Source organism: Pectinophora gossypiella, chromosome 21 (assembly GCF_024362695.1).
Source record: "Pectinophora gossypiella chromosome 21, ilPecGoss1.1, whole genome shotgun sequence".
Classification (NCBI taxonomy): domain Eukaryota; kingdom Metazoa; phylum Arthropoda; class Insecta; order Lepidoptera; family Gelechiidae; genus Pectinophora; species Pectinophora gossypiella.
In genome coordinates this window covers 7,935,976-7,960,519 of record NC_065424.1, presented here as the reverse complement: position 1 = coordinate 7,960,519, position 24,544 = coordinate 7,935,976, and the positions used below count along the sequence as shown (strand labels likewise).

The window sequence follows — 24,544 nt, the reverse complement described above, 5'->3', positions numbered from 1 at the left end:
AAACCTTTTTTCAGACGTCCCAAAGTCACAGTATCGAAATAAAAAACAAAAAGTTTAAGGATAGGCGCCAATTTTTAGTTTTTAAACGCTAAATGTACTCCAACCCTAAACACACATTTGTCTCAAAACAGTGATTCATTTCGTTTATAAGATAAACAAATGAAATTCTAATTTTGAATTTAGAATTTTCGCTTATTACTGTAATGGCCAAACTGCCAGCTATACATTTATGTATTTTTTTTCATCGTATGAATTCTTTTTTGTGTTAAATTCGGACAGAAACAATGAAAACGGAAGTGTTTCGATTTTTTTGATGAGAAGTGTAGTTATTTACGATAGATCAATTTTAGAAATAGGTAATGTCCTTATTAGATTAGAATAATAGACCTCGTTTGTTTATAGGTGGCTGTTTGTTTGTAGTGAGTAGAATCGAGGAAATACTAGTTTTCATTTCATATTTTATAGGCTTCATCCTAATGAATCCTAGCTACCTGTAAAAAGTTCCAATTTCGCAGGGTAACAAATTACGTGGTCACACTTTTTTTGTCAATGAACTATGGCTGCGTTCATAGTTAAAACATTAGAAACGCGTTCATTTTTTTATTTTTTATATATTATTTATTTATTTATAAAGTGTAATAACTACTGTACTGCACGAAGTAATTTTATGTTATAAAAACAATGATCAGAATAATATATTTTTGGACTTTTAAGTCCTAAGAGTCAGGACATTGCAGGCTGTACATTATTTCAATCACTATCATTAGATTAATTGCTATTAATTTTCATAAGGCGTTCAATTTTCAGTTTCAGTCGGCTTTTGGTAGATGGTTCGTACTTTCTGTCCACTTTTATGTAGTTATAATACGCGCCACGAAAGAAATTGACAAGTCATAATCCTTCCGGTAATGAGAATCGACCTGGCGCTCCCCGTTTGAGAAGCAAGCTCGTGAGACACGGAACCGCTTAATATTTGTATTGTCAGGGGTACTGTAAAATACTGTAATTTCTAATGATTTAGTTCAAATGGTAATAGGCTCGCTCCCTATCACATGGGCCTTAAACATAGCTGGCGAGGAGTGGGTGTATACTACACATCTGTAGAAATAAGAAAGGCGAGACGTATGTTCGTTATACTCTTTATTTTACTAATGAAAACAAATGAATGACATATTCTTTTGCACCGGAGATGTACGAGAGAGGAGCCTATGAGAGCCCCGTAACACAAAACACCAACACGCTGCGTTGCTCCAACATTAGCTTCAGGCGTTCATATTTCCATCAACATCTTTGGAATACAGGAGTGAAGCTATTTTATGTTGCGTTACTTAGTTCCAAATAAAACCAACAAAAACAGGCGTTATAAAAACAGTTTAATTCTTAAAAATATTATCACATTTAGCACACCAACCACAACCAACCCTTACCTACGTATATATCTCCGTTTCATTCCCATCATTGACGTCAGTTATCCTTTTCCAATAGACAAAATCAGGATCCAATCCCTTTTCTCCTAGATAAAACGGAAAAGACTTATCCGTTGATAGATAAAATATCCCATGTTTAGATTTATCTACTGCTAAACCCATTAAATTAGTTTCTAAAGGAACATTTTTGAAGCAGTCGGCTTCTCTGGCTTGCTGTATGGAGTCACATTTAATAGCTACGAACTTCCTCGGGTTCTTTAAAGCCTGAACCCAGAGAGTGAGGACCCTGAAGTGGCTGCAAGTGACAGTGCAGGGGAACATGGTGATGTCTGAGGGCTGGTACTCTCCACCGTTGACGTAGATGTCCACGTGTCCCATTCTGGTTGCCATGCCGAAGCCGTCGATGTTCGTGTGGATTACTTCCACATAATCAGCGTTGGATGCGTCTAGACGGTCTTTTGGACCTGGATAAAAATGACAACTGTTAGGTACTCGTATGTGTCATAGTCATTTGTTGTTTACAGTTGTGGCGGACCAAATTAGTTGGCCAGCTAGTTCCGCCCACATGCCACAGATGGCGCCACATTCAATAATGCAGTCGTGAAACGCGCTATCGAAGTTTATACAACGAGACGCATATAATATACTTCCAACATGACTCAAGTGGAACGTCGATCCTATTAGCTATGCTCTGTTCAGTACCCCGAAAACATCCTTTGACGTCAGCACACCCTCGCCACCAAACAGTCTTCAGGAACATCGTAAAACAATCTACTTCGTATTGAAAGCTAACTCTCTGACCCACACCAATTCCTATCAGGCGCCAAGTTAGATTTACCCCCACTTGGTGTTACTTTATTCTAAATGGCTGTAAGCGGGTAAGGACTAAGGTCGGGTTTCCACTGACGCGGAGATGGGCGGAGAAGAGCGGAGATGTGCAGATTTGACCATTTTGACCAATCACAGCGTTCGAGAGAGCGAAAAACGAAGATGCGGTTTGTGCAAGTTATGTTTGTCTGCCTGGTGGAATTCTTTAGTAAATAGTATGTGTGTGTGCGTGCGTGCGTGTGTGGAGTGTAGTGTGTAGTTGTTTTCGGGGGAATGATTTCCGTGTGGTGTATGTCCTGCGTTGAATGTAATGTACCTGTCTGTCTGTGTCTGTGGTGTCCAGGAGTAATAAATGTTTCTTTCTTTCTTAAATACGCAGACTAACCCAGGGTCCTGAAGCACGGTCCGGAGGGCTCCAGCGCAGTGATCTTGGATACATTCCTGCCAGTAAGCGCTTGGTAGTGCGCGCCGACGTAGCTGACAGTCTGCCCCCCGAGACTGAAGCCGAGCAGCTCCACGCCGCCGGGCTCCAAGCCGGACTGCCTCAGCTGAACCAGCACCGCCGCCACGTGGCGACCTACTGGACGCATGAGGCGGGACGCTCTGGAACATTACAATACAATACAAATATACTTTATTGGGAGGAGCTCGGTGGCGCAGCGGTAAACGCGCTCGGTCTGCGATTGTTGAAGTTAAGCAACTTTCGCAAAGGCCGGTCATAGGATGGGTGACCACAAAAAAAAGTTTTCATCTCGAGCTCCTCCGTGCTTCGGAAGGTACGTTAAGCCGTTGGTCCCGATTGCATTAGCAGTCGTTAATAACCACCAATCCGCACTGGGCCCGCGTGGTGGTTTAAGGCCCGATCTCCCTATCCATAGGAAAGGCCCGTGCCCCAGCAGTGGGGACGTTAATGGGCTGGTGATGATGATGTGATACTTTATTGCGCCAAAATACCTAAAAAGAAAGAAATTACAAAAGACTCTTAACTAGGTACATGGTAACGGCCTTATCGCTTAAAGCGATTTCTTCCAGACAGATAAGGCGAGGAAAAATGTAAGAAATGAAATTGAAATATTGCGGGTACAAACTATAAGTACAACTTACCAATAAATACATGCAAATAAATATATAACATCCACATAATTATAATTATAAATATAAGTACCTACTTATATAAATAGTAAGAAAATACCTAATAATAAGCAACTCAAGAGCCACAGAATATAAACAACACCACAACGCGTCCAACTGGGCACCCTCAGGCCTGTTGTCTTAAACGTTGTAACAGAGCCTTCAGCGCTCCCCATTTTTCCTGCCAAGTAGTTAATGCCATCTGCGGCAAATCTACAATAAGTCACGTCAAAAAAAAGATAAATGAATAACTGTTTGCTGCAAGACCGGTACCCTAGTTGTAACATAAGTACTCATCAATAAGACCGAAGCTCACATACTAGCTAGTAGTGTACTCACAGATAGTAGTGCACGGTGGCGAACCGCTGGTTGTCGACTATGATGACATTGTATCCTCTTGCTTCATACTCGTTGGCGAACATGGACGCGATGGGGAACCCGCTGCTGTCCAGGTAGCCCAGCAGGATCACCACCGTCTTCCTGGAACATCAGCGACATTTTGTTTTAAAGACTTGAGCGCGTTTGTTCGCGATCCAGCTTGGTATTAAGCAGCGATATGGTTTAAGGTGGAGCACGCAAACACAAATAGTGACTTGAAAATCCCCATATTGTACAGGGTGATGATGATGATGATGCGATCCAGCCGATTTCGGCTACGGCGACTGCTTCAACTCCGACGTTCATGTGCTCGCATGTGGCTTATATAGCCAATCTTATTGGAAAAGATCCTCGCACATAGTGGGCATGTGAGTACATCGTATCGAAAACTTTGTGTGATGATTCAGACCATGATTCTGAGTTGATATCAAGTGGAATTTTCCGTCGCAAGTCATGATTGTTTTGTGTTTTTTTAATTATTTTTAATTCTACTGTTAAATTTGTAATTTAGTTTATTGATTGCGAGTGCTATGTACACCGTTATTGTTATACATATCAGTCAGAATACCTAGAAAATAAGTTATAGAATAAGCTCAATATGTATGATGTGGTTGTACTCAAATAAATAAATAAATTCTATATTTTGCGATGAAGAATTCTACTTGATATTAATTCAGAATACTGAGCTGAATCATCCCCCTCAGTATCTGTTACGATGTCACTTACACCCTGTACAAATACATTATATACATACAAGTAGATAGGGTGTTAGATCAACATCGTAACAAATACTGAGGTCAGGGGGATTGATTCAGACCATGATTCTGAGTTGATATCAAGTGGATTTTCCTGTTCATTTTAGTGAAATAAATTCGAATTAATTCATTAAAATGTTAGTAATTTTTTAAATTATTTTCCGTTCCATACTTTTGCGACGGAAAATTCCACTTGATATCAACTCAGATATTATTTATGACCTGAATCATCCCTCAAAGTTTTCGTTACGATGTCAATAACACCCTGTATGTGTAGGTGAACAATGACGCAAGGAGAGAATTTCATATTTTTATAATCCTTCAGTAGAATGAATAACAACAGATGAATGGCGGATCAGAGGTAGCACCAAGATCGTGAGGAAATCCGCGTAGTGTCACGGGTCCAAATCTCGGCTAGGGCTACAAACCACTGAATTCAACTTTGAGTTAGAATTCATGTTTGGATCATAGATATTATGATATCACGTGGTATAAGATCGCCCCCTACATGGGATTTAATGTAGTCAGTTGACCTAACCTGTATCGGGCTGGTTTTCTCTTCGCGGGTTGGAATGTCAGACAGACAGTCGCTTCTATAAAAAACCGGACCTGTCAAGTCTTCAGGTTAGGTAAGAGGACTTAGTGAATGACGGGATAACGCTGAGGAGATGTATTTATTTTGTTCGGGGAGCTTACAGCATTATTTACACAATCAAAATCTTAATAATAAATAAAGGCTAATTAAAAGCTACCCCCAGGTGGTATAGCCGAGCTGCAGTGTGTGACGGATGCTACAGAGACTTTTTTAACGTTGGGAAATGCATTACGCATACCACGCCGCTCGGGGGGGGGACGTGGTTATGTGGGACTCCCCGGGTGTCGCCACCCGGTATACCCACTAAAACCCAACGGTGTTCCTCCTTGCCGCCCTGTGGCGGGGATACGGGAACGCAATTGCACACAACCGCGTCCCCGCCGGCGGATGCCCTTTGGGGCCCAGCGCCAAGTGAGAACACTACATAATAATTATAAACAAAAGAAAAAACATAAAACAAAACATACCTAAGCAAACCTAACCAAAATAATATACCTAACTAGGAGCAGCAATGACCACTGGCAAGCAATGATTTAATAGATCTACTGCTACTGCAAAACAGATCACACTCTCTCTCTCTCTCTCTCTCTCTCTCTCTGATCTGTGAGTAAATAGCAGTAAATAAGGTAAATGATATAAACATAAACAGCCTCTATACGCCCACCGCTGGGCACTGGCGTCCCGTCAATCAACCGGAGGGAATTTAGGATGAAGATTAAAATGATAATAACCTCTTGAAATCAATCCTGGGATCCTTGGCGATGTCCTTGGCGTGCCAGTACGTGTACTTCTGTCGGCTACCCTTGCCCTGCACGACGAAGAACAGGTGTCTCAGCTGGCTGCGAGGGATGGTCGCTGGCTTCGTTGACCCTGGACCTGGAAGGTGGTGGAAGGTATACAATACAATATGATACCTTAAAATTAGGGAATTCAATCCCGATCTCGCGACATCTCGTCTATTTTTCGAGATTATTCCCGAAGCATAATATGACGATATCCAATTCGAGATTGACGGGATTAGGCGAATATCAATATTGATTATGCTGATTTCCAAAGAAAACCTAATATTTAGATGTTGAAGAATAAAGGTTTTTGTTTTCTTTTAAAAAATATTTTGTTTTAATAAACATTATCACAAAAAAGCAGTTTTCATTGTTTGCAGCCATCCTAACTTTATTTTTTTTTATGAACTAGACGAGATACCGAAAAAAAATGATATTTCCAATCCCGCGGGATCTCGAATTTGCGATATCGAGTCGGGATTGCATGCACTAGCTACAATACAATGCATAGCTCTTTATTAACAACCTCTGAGGTTCAGTGGTTGAGCGTAGAGCCCACGTAAAGTAAAATGATCCGTGCTTCGGAAGGCAAGTTAAACCATTGGTCCCAGTTACTACTTACTGATGTATGTACGTGGTAGTTAGCTCATGTAACAAAACTCAACAACCTCATGTTACTTTTCATTTTTTTTCCAAAGTCATGACGTAATGATAATTATGTTGGATAAGTGATTCTGATTTTTGAAGGAATAGAATAGAAATTGTTTGTTATAAAAGGATGCCAGACATAAAGACAAGACAATAATATCACTTAAAATTTTTCGCAAAACAATTACAAGAAGCATAGGAGGATGTTCATTAGAATGATCATAAGGTGGTGGTGGACGTCCTGAGGCAATTTCCGTTCTGGCGACTCTTCTTTTTTTAAGAAGATTATGGTACTTAAGTAGAATGTTGTACTTGTAATGCTGTTAATTCGAGTCTTCTTCTTCTATCGTGTGGGTTGTGAGGTGGAGTACCAGCCTTATCAACCCTGGTGTCAGGGTTGCTATTGAGCCGCCAAGGGCCCTGACATGACTCATGTAACGACTACGTACTTACATCAGTAAGTAGTAACCGGGACCAATGGCTTAACGTGCCTTCCGAAGCACGGATCATCTTACTTTTTGGACAATCAGGTGATCAGCCTATAATGTCCTAACCAAACTAGGGATCACAAAGTGATTTTTGTGATATGTTCCCACCGGGATTCGAACCCGGGACCTCCGGATCGTGAGCCCAAAGCTCAACCACTGGACCACGGAGGCCGTTGTTAATTCGAGTAATTTATGGATTGTCAGGGTTATACCTTTATGGCTTTGACATGACCGTAATGACTATAATTGGGTACAGGTTCGACTTCTTGGCTTGTAGCTTACGTGCTACCGGATTTCCGACCCGAGCCAAATAAGTTAGCAGTACTTAAGTAAATCTAAATTTTAAATAAGTAAGAACCAAAATACTTACATAAAAAGAGGACAGAAGAGAAAAACTCTCTTTTATTTTACCTATTACTAAATTGGAGATGTCCTTAGAAAAGGTTTAGCACGAACTGACGTGCGTCAATTAAACGATTGATGAATGTGGAGGAAGCAATGGAAGTGTGTCAGGATCGAAGTTAATGGAATTCCATACGTACAAAATTTAAGACAATACGCCTGAGGATGCCCAGTTGTGCGTGAACCTTGGTTCAGGGCGTCGTCAGAGAGGATAATATTTGAAAGAATTAATCGACCCTAGTGGGTCGATAGCGATAACCGCTGAATGAGGGAAATCGTCGACCAAGGTTCTGAAGTGTTTGTTGTTGCGAGATGATTACTTTTTGTTTTGACGTGACTTATTGTAGATTTGCCGCAGATGGCATTAACTACTTGGCCGGACAAATGGGGATCGCTGAAGGCTCTCACCCGGTACAACGTTTAAGACAACAGGCCTGAGGATGCCCAGTTGTGCGCGAACCTTGGCTCAGAGCGTCGTCTGAGAGGATAATATTTGAAAAAAGTAATCGACTCTGGCGGGTCGATAGCGATAAGCCCTGAATGAGGGAAATCGTCGACCAAGGTTCTGAAGTGTTTGTTGTCGCGAGATGGTTGGCCGCCTTTAAGACTAGAGTAGAAAAGTAGAGTAGTAGTAGTACTATATAGAAAAACATCGTGTGTGCGTTGACTTCTGATGTGATGTCATTATAATGTATATAATATGTAATCCGTGTCTGTGGTGTCCTAAATAATAAGTGTTTCTTTCTTTCTTTCTTTCTTTCTTTCTATTACGTTATTCGAGCGCCGTCGGTGCTTTTCAGTACCGTCTCTAAGCGGGATGCACTCCGAAGCCGCAACTACCAGGGGATTTGTGTGGTGCGGAGCAGAATGGATAAAGCGTCTTGAAGCTAACATATGCCATTGGGAGGGGTGGGATGATGAAAGTGATATGTCAACATTAGCTATGGTATTTCCCGGACGTAGCAATGTGATACCACAGTAGGTATATTAGTTACCCCACGCCATTATGTTTGCGACACCAACTTCAACATTTGTTCCGAAAGAATGCGTCCACATCGATCATTATACTTCGCTAATATTGTTTATTGCTATGGTTTTTCCAAGCCGTGGTAGGCCAGTTGAAAGAACGCTTGACTCCCACTGTGAGGTCTCAGATTCAAAACCTAGCACGGGCCAAACCAATGATTTACAAATTCATGTTTGGATCTTAAATGTTTATCAGGTGCTCAGCGGTGAAGAAACCCACATTCTTTAGGAATGCGTTTCGGAGCAATGTGGCCTAACCTTTATTAGGCTGGTTTTCCCTTCGCGGAACGGAAAGTCAGACAGGCAGTCGCGTTTGTTAACAACTGGACCTGACGAATCATCAGGTTAGGTAAGCTGACCCGCGGGATAACGCTAGGGAGATAGAGATTAAATATATTTATTTCTCAAAAAAGAATTTTACAGAATAAAACAGTTATTAGTTATCAAGAGCCAAGGTATAAGAAAACCAGGTATGCTCAAAAGTGACAGCTAACATTTCAAGGTTAACCCAGCTGACGTCATCCCACGCTGCGTTGCCATTTCGTAAAAAAATAAATTATCCACGACCATTGTTTTTATATTTACTTGGCAAGGAAATTTTGAACATTTAGTAAAGAGTTACTTAAAGTGTTAATGTTTATTATACATGTGACAAATATTCACTTAATTTTAAATAATAAAATGTATATCTTTGGAATATTGGAGATACCAATTTAATAGTAACACAGTGGTAACACTTACGTCATCGAAGGGCTAGCAATGGCGGCTTGTCATAGGATTGAGCATACCTACCTGATCTTATACCATGCCATGATCCACTTGATCCATACATTAGTCAACAGCAGTTAAAAATATGCTGTCTTTGGCGGCTCTATAGGAACCGTGACACCAAGGTTGATCAGGTAGGTCATTGATCTCACAACCCACACGAGAAAAGAAGAATTCAACATTATACTATGTATGTGGTACTGAACATGTCTGTATTATTTTTAATAGATCAGAAATCCTTGAATATATACAATCTATACAGGGTATTAGTGACATCGTAACGAAAACTTTGAGGGGTGATTGAGGCCATGATTCTGAGATGATATCAAGTGGAATTTTCCGTCGCAAAAGTATGGAATTGAAAATAATTAAAAAAAAAACACAAAAAAAATCAGGAATATTCAGACTGAAAATTCCACTTGATATCAACTCAGAATCTGGTCTGTATCATCCCCCTGAGTATTCGTTACGATGTCACTAACACCCTGTATAATTTACCCCGCCATAATAGTACTTAAATTAGAAAAAGTTGGCATAGTGCGATAGGTTGTATCAAGATTTATATTAGTAGACATTTTGCAGGAAGTCGGCATTCAGCTATTAGACCATCTAAACGTTATCCCGTTTCTACAAGGTCCGCTTACCTACCCTGAATATTTGACAGGTCCGGTTTTTTACAGAAACGACCGCCTGTCTGACCTTCCAACAGTTCTTACCCGCGAAAGGACAAATTAGGTCTAAGTAGGTGAGTTTCCTCACGATGTTTTCCTTCACCGCTGAGCCCGTGAATCTATATAATTTACCTACATTTATCCTCTTTATCAGATTTTTTACGTTTTCTAATCATTAACCGCTTCCCTCCGCTGTGCGCTTGTGTAATTTATTGATCTGAGATATTACCAAGTATAATATTTAATAAGCAATTAATAGTGGATTAAAGAAACTTTTTCAAGGTGAGATTATATCCCTTCTATGAAGGACTATGAGAGCAAAAATGAAACGTCAAACGCATATGAATCCTGACGACCCGATTACTTTAGCCATAGAGTCAGTCAGGAGGACCTGGCCAGTGACCGGAATAAGTGGAGGACGTCTTTGGCCGATGGGTGCAAAGCACACGATAAAACCTGGTTCCAGATTCTAGCCGACAAGCGCGAGAGGCGACACAGAAGTGAGAGGGCCGATTTACCACCTATACCATCTAATAACCCTCAACTACAATGCCAGTCGTGCGGCCGCTACTGTCGCTCTCGCATCGGACTTTACAGCCATTTTAAAAGCTGCCACAGAAACGCTGTTTGAATCATCTGATAAAGATGTAAAGGCCTGAGATGATAAGAGTCAGTCAATCAGTTCGAGCCAACAATTTCAGGACCGCGATACCGACCTCGCCGGCGTGGTCGAAGATTTCCCTCGTTCAGCGCTTATCGCTATCGACACACTGCAGTCGATTAATTGTTACATAAATATATAGGTAAATCCTCCCAGACGACGCCCTGAGCGTAAATTCGCAACGAACTCGACACCCCCAGACCTGTTGTCTTAAGATTTGTACCGGACTAGAGCCCTCAGCGCTCCCCATTTGTCCGGTCAAGTAGTTAATGCCATCTGCGGCAAATCTACAACAAGTCACGTGAAAAAACAATTGAAGAATAGGGGGGTTAGAAAGGCCACATCGACGCAATTCATCTAAAAAAGCAATATTGCTATTTATGCATTGCGCACAATGCTTCTATATTCGAAAATGTCAAATTGCAATATTGCTTTCTTAGATGAATTGGGTATTTGACTAGGTCAAAGATAAATTATTAAATGCTAACGTAGAAATAGAAGCCACTCTGAGATAATATAAAATCAATCTTATTTTACTATTCGAATTATTTTCGAATTCTATTCATGAATTATGTAATCATGAGTACGACGTTTGGCCGCTTTTATTGATGACGTAACAGTACAGTATTTCCATATAAATTCCAAAGAAAACTTTCGTTTTGACGTTTCGTAAAAAGTATCTCATTTGACTAGGTTGTCAAGGAGCCTATTGCGTCAATGTGGCCTTTTTAACCCATCAGTAGTATCTACATTTATTTTTATTGGCCCCGTGCTTCTTCTTCTTTTAACATTTTATCCCCTGTTGGGTGTAGGGCTTGAATAACAGATCTCCACTCCTCGCGCTCTTGAAGTCTATAGCTTGCTACCAGAAACACTCCTATGTATGTTCAGCGATTATTTACGGTTTAGGAGATATGACCCATTTTGTAATTACTTAAATTTATGCCCTTATTAAGGGTACTTTTTTTTGGATGTTTCTAAAAGCCTATTAAATGGAGCAGTTTTTAGAAATACTTTCAGGGTCCATGACTATATCATGCGTTTATTATTCTTCGGCGAAGTTTTAACAACTGTAACAATTTTTGTGCGGGACACGGGTTTATCTTAGGATGCACCTAAGCGTCCTTTACACAAACTGTAGGGTGGTTCGCCGTAGAAGAAATACCACCGGTTACAACTCACGGTTTATTTACCACGGTTTATTAAATTACAACATTACTATAAAGTTCAACGATTATTAAAATGCACAGTTCGCCACTATTAAATACACTCGCCGTAAAAAACTGTTTGCAAAAGTTCACACAAAAATAATTAGATTGACTCGCTCACTCACTCACTCGAAAGTTCGATAGTATCACAACAATACAATACAATACAATACAAATACACTTTATTGCACCAAAATAAAAAGAAATAATTACAAAAAGTCTCAACACTTGCAACACTGCGCGGATAGCAGATTCTTCAGTCCACTGATATGATTACGCGAGCTTTTACACGGAATATCTCACTGTTAATTCACCAAACTTTACTATGCAATATTTAACGGTTCACTGACACTGTAGATACGGATTCACTTTACGGACAAATAACCACTATATACTGAACTGTAATAATAACACGGTAGGTACTTACGAACGCGACGGAAAATAAACGGACAGAAATTCACTTTGAAACCGGGCACTGAACTATATCACACACTATTTCACTGTTAAAACTGTACTGGAACTCACTCACTATTCTTCTTGCTCCGAACTGCTTCGATTTCTTCTCGGAAGTTATCTGTTTCCTCTTCGGAAGAGAACTGAACTGAACTGACTCGCCGGCGGGGCCGCTCGCCCTTATATATGCGCCGGTAATATGTACTAGCAATTTCTAGGTTCCTCTAGATTCATCGATATACTCGTCGTCGTCTGTAGAATTTTCTAGGTGCCATCCCTAACTGCTCCTGCCCTCTATTGTCGAGTAGCAGAATTAAGGAGTGAGCGAGAGGGAGATATAAATGAGCAGAGCAGACATATATATGACATATGACAGCAACCTTTGGCTTCTCGATAACAGATGGCGCTACTGAATTATTTATCGATATTTCCAAACAGATTCGTAATGGTGGCGGTGTTCCTTATTTTTGTCCTGTGAATGGTGCCCGTTTATCTGTCATCTGTCATTCTATAATTGTCAATTTTGACGTTAAACATATGTTCTTCGGCGTTTCCATAGAGATTTTTTTTTTGGTTTGGTTTTCCCCGAAGGGTAAGGCAAAGGGAACTATGCCCATACAGCCATGTCTGACGTATTTTTTTTCTTGATGATTAATGAAATGGTGAAAGGTGATGAATGATGATGATGAAACCTAAGCCCCCACCCTCGGAGTAGACTCCTACTCCGAACCCCAAACGAATTAACTCAAAAGTCCGCATAAACTTTTGAGCTATGAAGCGGCTTCCTAGCACGAAGCGAAAATAGGCAGATACACTTTGTTTATTGAATACTCCAATATAATAACACTCGCGAATGTCTTCCGACTAACTTAATGCGATCATTAACCACAAAACACCACTTCGTATTAATTATTTAGATTATTCAATGAAGAAAGCAACTGTCCCGTTCCCGTTTCCCGCTAAAAAGCCGTTTCCATAGAGATAGGAAATTATATGGAGGCGCCCTGTTCTACTATATAAACATCATCTTATACAAATATGAGTAGTTTATGAAACAGGTCGTCAATAATCGTTTTGTCTCTTTTTTACTAGTACAAAATTTCATTTGGTAAAAGAGATAAATATATATTTGTTATTTCTAGTTATGGCAACATTTTGTGATGACGTCACAACAGCTGTAGGTACGTGCCATTTTTCGCCATTTTATGCGCTGTGTTTTGTGGTACTTCTGCTGTCAAGTAGCTGTTTATGAGATCGTATTTTGTGTTTTGCGGATAAATTACGAGGATTTGATTTGCTAAATCGAAGTTGAAGTTGAAAAAAGTGTTATTCAACATGTCCGTGTATTGTATTGTACAGTGTGGAGCCAGAAAGGACAGAAATCAACCGTATTTGTCACTTCATAGGTTAGTACCCCGTATTCATTGAATAATACAAACAATCCTATAGATTTTGATGTTACAACGCAACTGAGCCATGAATTTGCATTAAACCTTTATATATTTTGAGTGATTGTCATACTACAAACCGTATTTTTCTTTGTTTTCCAATATCTTTATTCGTCATAGTCAAATTAGTGTTGCGCCAATAATACTGGCTAAGAATACTAGTTATTACTTTTACGTTAACAGGTTTCCAAGAAATAAAAGCTTGAGAAGACGATGGTTAGAGAGAGGCTGTTGGTGTTTAAATTTATATTTAAATTTCAGCCTAGCTTGCATCATCTCACTACTGGCTAGATAGATAACATATTTGTATCATGTTATCACAACATGTTTATACTATCTATCATTCAACTACATATTATTATGTACTTAATATACTTAGTCTGTAACTATTATATGTCGAAACAATTATTATATAAATAAATGAATGTTATCTTTCATTTCAGGCCATCTTTCAATCCAAAATTGTCGACTGGATTTACTGAAACAGGTGATATTGGAAAACTAATCCACAGCTGCAACGTCGTCTGTGCTGCCATTGCCCGTACGTCTGTCTCATAAGTCAGTACATGATAAGGTATTTATCAAATAATTTTATATTTTTAACATGATATAGTATAATTCAACCAGGTACACAATGCACTTAAATCAGATATATTTTAGTACATACACTGTTTTAACATTATTATTAAACTTTATTTCAGTCTGTTCAAGAAGACGCGATGAAAAAATTATAAGATAGCCAATTTGAAGAATATTATGGAAGATCTGCAGAATAAAAATCAAATAATAAAGGGCAAAGTGTATTGATGGAAGAATTGGCAGGACCGCAAGACTTTTTGAAAAGGCAGGTAAACAAATTTCAAGGTTTACCTTTGCCAAAGAAGTATTCCCAAGAAAAAAAAAATTCAAAAAAATATTTATTTTTCAAAATTGGCTTACAAAGTTAGCGCTTTTTGAACGTCAGACATAATTAAATTACATATTATGTAACTAGCTGTAAAACTACTACCACATCGGAACTGTAACGCTGAGGGAAAGACGTGGCCAGAAAACCTCCCAGCACAGGGCCCTAGTCCTACTGTTTCATGTTTTCCTTTCTTTTCTTTTAATCCAGTTTGTATTACATAATTTATAGACTTAAATACAATGGTATTCCAATTACAGTCGGTGGAAGGAAAGTGAAACATAAAGAGTTTATGTGACTTTATCACAGAAACAGTGTTTTATGAGCTCCCTGTCAGAAGCAGGCCTGTCCACATACGCAGCACCCGATCACGAGTTGACGCGAAAGCCAGCCATCGCTCCCTTCGCACATTTTTGAGGGAAAGGTGCGACCCGACTTCCGGACGCCACCGCGTACACGAACATTTCGAGGCGAGCATGCACCACTTATAAAAAGAAGCTCAAAAATCCTCCGCCTGGATATAAAAAGAAAAAGTACTCTACTGTTCAAATATCATCAAGTGTTTCACAATCCTTTTTAATCCACTTACAAAGTTATTTCAAATTCAGTATTTTAGGGCCAAGTTTTTATTGCAAACATTCTTGTCTTTTTTGTGTTGAGCTGAAGTAATCCATTTAATATTATTATCCTTAAGATAGTCTCCTACTTTATAGTAAGCTTTACTGATTAAAGTAGTTTTTATAACATTCTTAAACATATTTCCCGAAAGGCCTAGTACATCTTCTGGTATCTTATTATAGTATCGCACATACAGCGCTACAAATGATGTGCTAATTTTGGATAGTCTGGAACTAGGAACTGCTAATTTGTTCTTATTCCTTAGGTTGTATTTGTGCTTATCACAGTTTCTTAAATATAAGTGTAAATTTTTCCTAACATACATAATGTTCATATATATGTATTGACAAGGTACAGTCATAATGGAAATCTCTTTAAAAAATTCTCTGAGAGAATCGCGGCATCTCAGTTTGTAGATAGATCTGATTGCCCTTTTTTGTAGAATGAAAACGGTTTCAATATCAGCTGCTCTACCCCAAAGCAAAATACCATACGACATAATACTATGGAAGTAGCTAAAATATACCAATCTTGCAGTCGTCACGTCAGTCAGTTCTCTAATCCTTTTGACTGCAAATGCAGCTGAGCTAAGTCTACCTGATAATGATTTAATATGTGTGTCCCATTTGAGTCTATCATCAATATTTAATCCCAGAAAAACTGTATTTTTAACAAAGTCTAGTTTCTGGTTATTTAGAAGTATATCACAATCAGCAGAATTTACGTTAGGTAAACTGAATTTAATACATTTTGTTTTCTTTCCATTCAAAACTAGGTTATTTATTGTAAACCAGTGGTGGATCTGGCAAAGGGCGTGATTTATATGGTCATTGTTGGGCTTTCGTCTGTCTGTTTTAAAAATAAGGGAAGTATCGTCCGCAAAAAGTACGATATTTGACAAGTTCTGACCCTCCACCATATGGGCCAAGTCATTAATATAAACTAAAAACAAGAATGGCCCGAGAATGGAGCCCTGCGGAACACCTATCTTGAATAACACCTATCTAGAAATAAGAAAGTTTGCTTTAACTTTACATTTTCTTTCTCCGAAAGCGTATAATACACTTCTCATCAAAAAAATCGAAACACTTCCGTTTTCATTGTTTCTGTCCGAATTTAACACAAAAAAGAATTCATACGATGAAAAAAAATACATAAATGTATAGCTGGCAGTTTGGCCATTACAGTAATAAGCGAAAATTCTAAATTCAAAATTAGAATTTCATTTGTTTATCTTATAAACGAAATGAATCACTGTTTTGAGACAAATGTGTGTTTAGGGTTGGAGTACATTTAGCGTTTAAAAACTAAAAATTGGCGCCTATCCTTAAACTTTTTGTTTTTTATTTCAATACTGTGACTTTGGGACGTCTGAAAAAAGGTTTTTTTTCTAAAACGTATGGATACTTCGCCCACAGAAGCCGCCCAAGTTGTGGCATTGCTGGATTCTGGCCTTAGTCAGCGTGTTGTGGCTGCAAGACTGCATCTAAGCCTGTCATCTGTTCATAGAGTCTATAAACGTTATCGGGAGACTGGTTTGTTCACGCGCCGTTCAGGATCTGGCAGGAATCGGGTCACTTCTGAGCGAGATGATCGATTTATTGTAACAACTTCTTTAAGAAATCGACGCCTTAACGCTTTTCAACTGCAGCAGCGGCTTCGTGTTGTACGAAGGGTGGCTGTAAGTGACTCTACAATTAGAAGAAGGTTGAAGGATCGTGGACTGGTACCGCATAAGCCAGCAAATGGGCCGAAATTAACTGCAGACCATCGAAGAGCGCGCCTTAACTTTGCACGTGAGCACCTAAATTGGTCATACCTACAGTGGAGCAAAGTTCTCTTTTCTGATGAGTGTAAAATTATGCTGTATGGTAACGACGGAAGGAACAAGGTCTACAGAAGAGACGGAGAACGCTATGCACAATGCTGCATTGAAGAAAAGGTCAGCTATGGTGGCGGTTCGTGGACGGTTTGGGGAGGAATCAGCGCCGACGGTAAGACAGAGCTTGCTTTCGTGTCTGGGCCACGTCTGCCTGCACTAAACTGTCATCGGTACGTCGAAGAGTGTCTCGAGCCTCATGTGATGCCCTATGCACATTTTATTGGCAACGGCTTCATATTCATGCACGACAATGCTAGGGCTCACACCGCGGGCGTCGTACGAGATTATCTTAACGAAGTCGATATCTCTATTATGGAATGGCCAGCAAGAAGCCCGGACATGAATCCCATTGAACATCTGTGGGATGAATTAAAGAGACGAATTCGAGCAAGAGATCCTGCCCCAGAAACACTTAGCCGGCTGCAAGATGCAATCCAAGAGGAATGGGACAATATACCACAGCATGTGATCGTGACTCTCATCCGATCGATGAAGAACCGTATGGAAGCAGTAATTAGAGCTCGGGGAGGGAATACAAGTTATTAAATAAACGTTTTTTAGCTTTTTTTTTCATTTACGTGTGTTGTTTTATCCATTTCCTTTATACTCCATACGGAATAAAAATGACTCATTTAACAAAATACGAAACCTATGAAAAATTCATTTAAATTTAGAACATTAACATTAAGATTTGATAAGCTCATATTACTCACTATTAAACGACATTTAACATTTATTCCTAAATGTACACATTTTTCTGATAATCCTGACAAAACGTAAACTTGCAAGGTGTTTCGATTTTTTTGATGAGAAGTGTAATTATATATGCAATGTGACAGGGTGTCACAAAGACAATTTCTAAACAAATTGACACTGTTTAGATTTGTATTTATTGTAAATATAATGTAGTTACATAATAAATAATGTGTGAAATGAATACTTGCTAATAAACAGATTTACGTTATAATTTATGTTTCATTATACACTCCAGGTGGATTCGAATTGTGCGCAATAAAGAATGTAATCAATGTTATAGAGTTGTTAAGGAAACTACTTAGATAAATCTTGACTAAACCCTTTACAAATACAAATATACTTTATTGCACACAACATACCAAAAAGAACAAGTTTTACACAAAACATACACGAAAAATACAGTACACCACCTAATTACCCTTTACCTTCCCTTTCTGTTCTCTTATGAATACTTATTATTATAATGCTATACCTATTATTGGTCAGCAAAAATTTAGTATCGATCGCCATCGACTCGCAAAGAAGAAGATGCTATACCTAGTAGGTACGAGTATGGTAATCCTAGTATTGAAACAGCTTGCAGCCCTAGTAAAGGCCGCCATTTTATGCGACGAAGTGGCACGTTTTTTTTGTAGGTATTTCCAGTCCATACTCTTATATGTCTATGGGCGTTTCATATTCAATGTTTGTTTACGAGTTTTTCTATCTGATTTCATTACTGTTGCTGCTGTAATCTTTTCGGTTGTCGCGTACAATTTTGGTCGAATTCTCACTTTGATATCCAATAACTTTTTTTTTATCCTTGATTTGACTGCTTTCATTTTTTCACCCAACGGTACATATCCTTAGGCATAGTTGTGAAGTAAAATAAAATAATTATTAAGAAAGGGATAGCGACAAAATGATTATTTCTGAAGTAAGATAGAAAATCTAGAAAAAGGTACAAAATGAGTCATATCTCCTAAACCGTAAATAATCGCAGAACATACATGGGGGTGTTTCTGGTAGCTAATGAGCCCCTCTATCTAATTTTTCATTTTGAACGTGAACTTCTGGGCCACCCTGTATAATAATAAAATACCAGTTACTAAACTACACTTGCTGCATGGTGTCGCAGTCATTGTGTCGACAGTTTCGACACAGCATGTCGCATACCACTACATGTCTACTCCAGTTTACTTTATCACACTATCAGCGATTCTAATCTCACTTCACTATAGTAGGTGACATACAATGTGATGTATTGTTTTGCCGGACATATCCCTCAGCGCTCCCTATTTGTCCGGCCAAGTAATGAATGCCATACGCGGCAAATAAAAATAAACAAAGCGTCCCAAAAAAAGAAAATTTCCTTTCGGTGGTTGCCTGAAAGAAATGGCTCTAGAGCAATAAGGCCGCCCAAATTGTACTGTATTCATGTGTTATGTCTGATTGTTTTAATTTAGTTCTGTGCAATAAAGTATATTTGATTTGATTTGAAAATTATCACACCCGCAATTTGTGATGGGCAGACTACAAGGCATTAAGTACCCAATAACGTCTCCCTAGCGTTACCCCGTTTGCACGGGGTCCGCTTACCTAACCTGAAGAATTGACAGGTCCGGATTTACAGAAGCGACTGTCTGTCTGACCTTCCAACCCGCGAAGGGAAAACCAGCCCAATACAGGATACGTCACATACTTACCTCCGAAAACGCATTTCTCAGGAATGTGGGTTTCCTAATTCATCTGACATCTGCGATCCCTAACGAGGTGGGGCCACAAACCACACACTGTAACTATTTAGATAATTAAGTAGATACTATTTAGATACTTTATGCTAAATGGAATCCACCTCGGGCTCAGACCAATGATATTCGAAATTGTTTTTAAATTCATGTTTGTATCATAAAACATGACTGACTTTGCTAACGGAAGTATCTGTATTTTTTTGGTAAAGTGATTTGTGTTTTATTGACAAAAGGTGCAAATTAGTTTCGCCAAAAATTGCAGACAGGTACGTCAGTTAGCGACATCAGCGACGAAATGAAAGCAATTTATCATGTGCTCAGCAGTGAAGAAAAATATTGTGCGGAGACGTACATAATCATTCCCGAGAACTGCGTTTCGGAAGTAAGTATATGACCTAACCTGTATTGGGCTGGTTTTTCCATCGCGGGTTGGAAAGTCAGACAGGCAGTCGCTTCTGTAAAAAACCGGACCTGTCAAATCTTCAGATTGGGCAGCTTAGGCAAGCGACGGACCTCGTGCAAACAGGATAACGCCAGAAAGATCACTAAATCTTTTAAGGGTCAATGCATACGTTTTTACAATAAGATTCCCATTGACATTCTGAATTTGCCTTTCAACTGTTTTAAGACAGTAGTTAAACAGAAACTTTATAAAAAACGTTATTATAAAGTTAGTGATTATTTAGAAGATATGAATGCATGGGATTAACTGTCTGAGAACTGATATTAGGCAGCTAAATTACTCAATTGTATAAAAATATTTAAGTATGTTTATTTTTTAGACGTCTAGGGCCCTGTGCCGAGGTTTTCCTGCAGATTCTTTTCCCCGGCTATACAGGTTGTGAGAAGCTGCAGTAGTTTTAGGCGGATGAGACTTTCGTAATGTAAAAATTGACGATTCAAAGTGTAACTATGTTACCTATTGAATAAAGATATTTATGAATTTGAATTGAATTTGAAGATGGGTGTGAGTTTGTGTGACCGAAATTATGTGTAATTTTTCGCGCAAACGAAGGTTGTAGCCTTATGGACATAACAAACAACCTCAGTTAATCGGAATGCCAAGGCGAAGGATCTTCAGCACTATAATCTTATCTGAGTTGCCATCAGAAAACGCTGAGCCTTGGTTTTGCAAACTAAATTGATTAGGTAGGGGAGTAATAAGACGGCGATAACAATCAATGCCTCATTACAACGTAATTGTTTGAATAAGGCAATTTATTAAAAAAAATAAAAGTAATAATATTTTTTTTACTATGACGTTGGCCAACGGCTTAACGTGCTCTCCGAAGCACGGAATCACCTATTTTTTAACTAAAACTTCTAGACACGATAGGCTTCGTAACTTATGCAACCTGCCTACCTACAAACTACCTAAAACTAATAACGCATATGGCATGAGGACGTGGAAATACATCAAACAAAAATCATTTTTATCACGGAACATGACGAAAACATTTATTTTTTGTAATATCTAAACACTTAGCAATCATACTTATACATAAACTCACGCCTAATTCTCACCGGGGTAACCAGATACTATGGAATTCCATTTGCTTCGATCCTGACACACTTCTCTTGCTTCCTCCACATTCATCAAATCAAATCAAATCAAATCAAATATACTTTCATCCATCAATCATTGCATACACGCACGGAAGTTCAGAGTAGACGAAGTCAGAGTAGCCCGGGACCAACGGCTTAGCGTGCCTTCCAAAGCACGGAATTATGTTACTTTTCGGACAATCACGTCATTCAAGCTTGAAAAGTCCTTACCAAAGTGATTTCGACAATGTCCTCATCGGGAATCGAACCCGGACCTCCAGATCGTAAGCCCAACGCTCTAACCACTAAACTACGGAGGCTGGTGTCACGGAAGATGTTATTTTCCTGTTTTTTTATAAGTAAGACAGTTGGTAAGTAAGTATATAAAAACAATAATGCTATATTAGAGGTCATTGCCACGGCGCCATTGTAAATTGTTCGCGAAAAAGGTCTAACGCCGACTCATTGGTACGTGATTCTCATACACCTTTCCTTACAACCATACAATTTAGTTGGATGAAAATATTTGGTTCTAGAAGATGTCTAAAGTATTGAATTTTGCTGAGGACCATTTTACCCATTAAATTGTTTATTGTAAGTACACATAAGACTTTTATTTCTTCTATTTATCTTGCAGTGAGGGACTTTCCAGATATTTTGTCTTCGTTTAACAGACATATGCATCTTTTATCTTGGTTTTTGGGTATAAATTATGTATGACCCACCCAGGCGCAACACATCTTCAACCCATTATTATTCTGATCAAAATAAACTGAAGTAATATAGGTAGCAACATCATTGGGTCGTTCTTCTTTTTTATCGACAATGATCTGTCTTACGTTCTGCTTTTGATAAGTTATGTTTTAGAATTTTATTTCATGTTTTCATTGTCCAAAAATATAGTTATCTTATTATACTCAAAATACAAGCAAAATACTAATCGGTTCCTCAATTAGTTATTAACGTAGCTTCATTGTTTTTCACAAAATTTTGTGACAGAGTGGTATATTGAAATGCTGTCTCCGATGAAAAGGGCCACTCTGTCACAATATTTTTTGGAATGCGCCTGCAAAGAAAAGTATGTTACCAAGATAAAGAGAACCACTAAATAGTCCTTTACGGACAGATCTTTATATGATGTTTTAAAATATTTATTGCCGTTATAATTTTTAAGATGTTAAGTCCGATTAATTGGGAAAATGTCTTTTTATTGTCGATAAAAAAGAAGAACGACCCAATTATATACGTTTATATTTTTGAATAATGAGCAATGAGAAAGTAGATAATTATCATATTTAATCTGAACAGTGCCATCTATATACTTTTTGGGAAACGTAAAAAAAGTCCCCTATCTGCCCTCTCCTAGTTTAAGTTTATATCTCTCCCTGTCTGTTCGAATAAATTTCTACTATAAATTAGCTGAACCGGTCATCTGTCATGTCTTAATCTAATTGTAAGTATTTGTCCTGTTTCGTGTACAATAAAATGTGAAATAAAATAAAAACAAATAAAGTTTTTTTTATGGGTGACTCCTGGTAGTGATCGCCTGAAAGAAATTGCGGAAACACAATAAGACATACATAAATTCAGTGATAAATACATACACACAGACATTAGTCCCGTTGGATACCCCTCATCGCTCCGATATGGCACTCTACTGCTACACAAAATAACATTCAAACACAAAAACCACCAAAATGTCTTCAATAAAACACACATTTTTGTACTAAAGTCTTAAAAAATCACATTTAATAAAAATATTGTACTGTGTTATTTTAAAAAGAAAAAGTTAATTTTTGTTTTCACATTTTGAATCCGCGGTATTCGAGCTGTCATTTTAAAATTGGCGCGAAAGTTTTTCCTTTTTGTCTGTGAGGCACTGGCTTCGTGCGCGTTCAGCCAGCGACTGGCAGAGGCCTATTAAGTCTTAGCACGGGTGACAGTCGAGGTTACCTTGAAGAGTCGGAAACATTAAACGCAAAAGTATTTTGTACAGACAAAATAATGACATAAAATGACGCCAAGTACGCAATTTAGAGTTTTCGGTCATGCAACTTGTACCTAAACAGCTTTCCTCCCTAGAGTTCACTGGGGCGGCCTTGTTGCTGTAAAGCAATTGATTAATTTTATTTTGAAGAACTGAGTCCCATCCCTTATGCGATCTTTTAAAGAGGGACTTTCCAGGAAATTGACGGATAATCGACAGGCATAAAATTATTATTTATGGAACACACGACAATTTTTAATACGCGGATAATGTGGTTAATTGTAAATGTACTTATCTATACATATCCTATACCTATTGTTAACATATTATGTAATTATAATTGTTTATTATCCTATGAAAATAAATAAGTAGGTAAATAAATTTTAAGCACAAATCTAAAAATCCTTCTAAAAATGTATATTGGCCAATAACCCGACAGAATTAAGTTGATAGGACACGTGAAATCAAACTTTTTAATTCGTTTTAAAATTAACAGTTGTCAAGCGTCTGTCCCTTTCCTTTTCGGTGGAAAAGAAAATGACAGGTATAACTTAAAATAAAATTAGGAAGCGTTTGCTGGGATCGTACCTATTGTTACCTTAATTAACTTATATTAATTTGCATCTGATGTATATGATTGGTTATTTGCAAATACATGAATTTAATTGAATTGAATCGGGGCCAATGTGTGCTTATCGCCGTAACTTTGACAATGGAACCTTACCAACTGTCTAAATTACTCAAGTTGAGAGACCTCTGCCCTTTTTGTCATAACACCTCTAATTTAGTATTTACTATTATTACATTATTCTCGTCTGAATGCCGTATAAACCAGTTAAAAATACATTATATCTTGAGACACAACGCGAGGTGAAGGTCTGAAGGGAATATGGACCTTAGATCACGCATATGAAAGGCATGCCACAGACACAATTTATTGTGTCAAAATCAAATGGAATAAACACAATCTCTGTGTCGGTTTTTACGACATGCCCTGGATGATAAGCAGCTGAACGCGTTGTATGATTTTCTGGCCCTTCAAGAGCTTCTCTGTTTTGGTTGTGAGATCCAACCTAGGTGTCACGGTTACTATTGAACGGCCAGAGTTTTCTGACATGGCTCATGTAAAGACTACATACTTACTTAAGTAAGTAGCAGCCGGGACCGACTGCTTAACGTGCCTTCCGAAGCACAGATCGTACTTTCCGACAGGTTTGATCTGCCTGCCAAACTAACCAAACTAGGGATCACAAAGTGATGTTTATCATATGACCCCACTGGGGTTCGGTCCCGGGACCTCTGGATCGAGGCCGTTGTCGTAGAGGAAAGAATAATACCCACTACTTACTTTGTTTCAAGTTTACGCGGTTATTATCATAATTAAAACACATAATAACGGGTTCTTATCGCGTTTAAAGTAGGGATATGAGACTCCAGATATTTCGACACTGTT

General features: G+C 38.5%; 1 protein-coding gene and 1 long non-coding RNA gene across 2 annotated transcripts; one reads left to right on the top strand and one right to left on the bottom strand.

Moving 5' to 3' along the window:
- Positions 1 to 1,385: 1,385 nt before the first annotated feature.
- On the bottom strand, positions 1,386 to 22,986 carry LOC126376640 (pancreatic lipase-related protein 2-like). Its single transcript, XM_050024172.1, has 5 exons — positions 22,709 to 22,986; positions 5,846 to 5,990; positions 3,726 to 3,866; positions 2,641 to 2,858; positions 1,386 to 1,891 (listed from the first exon to the last, which is right to left on the bottom strand). The coding sequence occupies exons 1-5, from the start codon at positions 22,821 to 22,823 to the stop codon at positions 1,428 to 1,430; spliced, it is 1,083 nt and encodes a 360-aa protein (XP_049880129.1). The 5' UTR covers positions 22,824 to 22,986; the 3' UTR covers positions 1,386 to 1,427.
- On the top strand, positions 13,228 to 14,554 carry LOC126376775 (uncharacterized). The gene is made up of 3 exons (XR_007567757.1): positions 13,228 to 13,627; positions 14,113 to 14,243; positions 14,371 to 14,554. It is a non-coding gene; the product is annotated as an uncharacterized LOC126376775 (long non-coding RNA).
- Positions 22,987 to 24,544: the final 1,558 nt, after the last annotated feature.

Coding starts and splice junctions, on each gene's coding strand:
- LOC126376640 (XM_050024172.1), bottom strand. CDS start 22,823: ATGTGTGTTTTATTGAAGACATTTTGGTGGTTTTTGTGTTTGAATGTT. Junction 5,991..22,708: donor AACGGGACTAATGTCTGTGT/GTATGTATTTAT, acceptor ACCACCTTCCAG/GTCCAGGGTCAACGAAGCCA. Junction 2,859..3,725: donor GCCACCGTGCACTACTATCT/GTGAGTACACTA, acceptor GTAATGTTCCAG/AGCGTCCCGCCTCATGCGTC.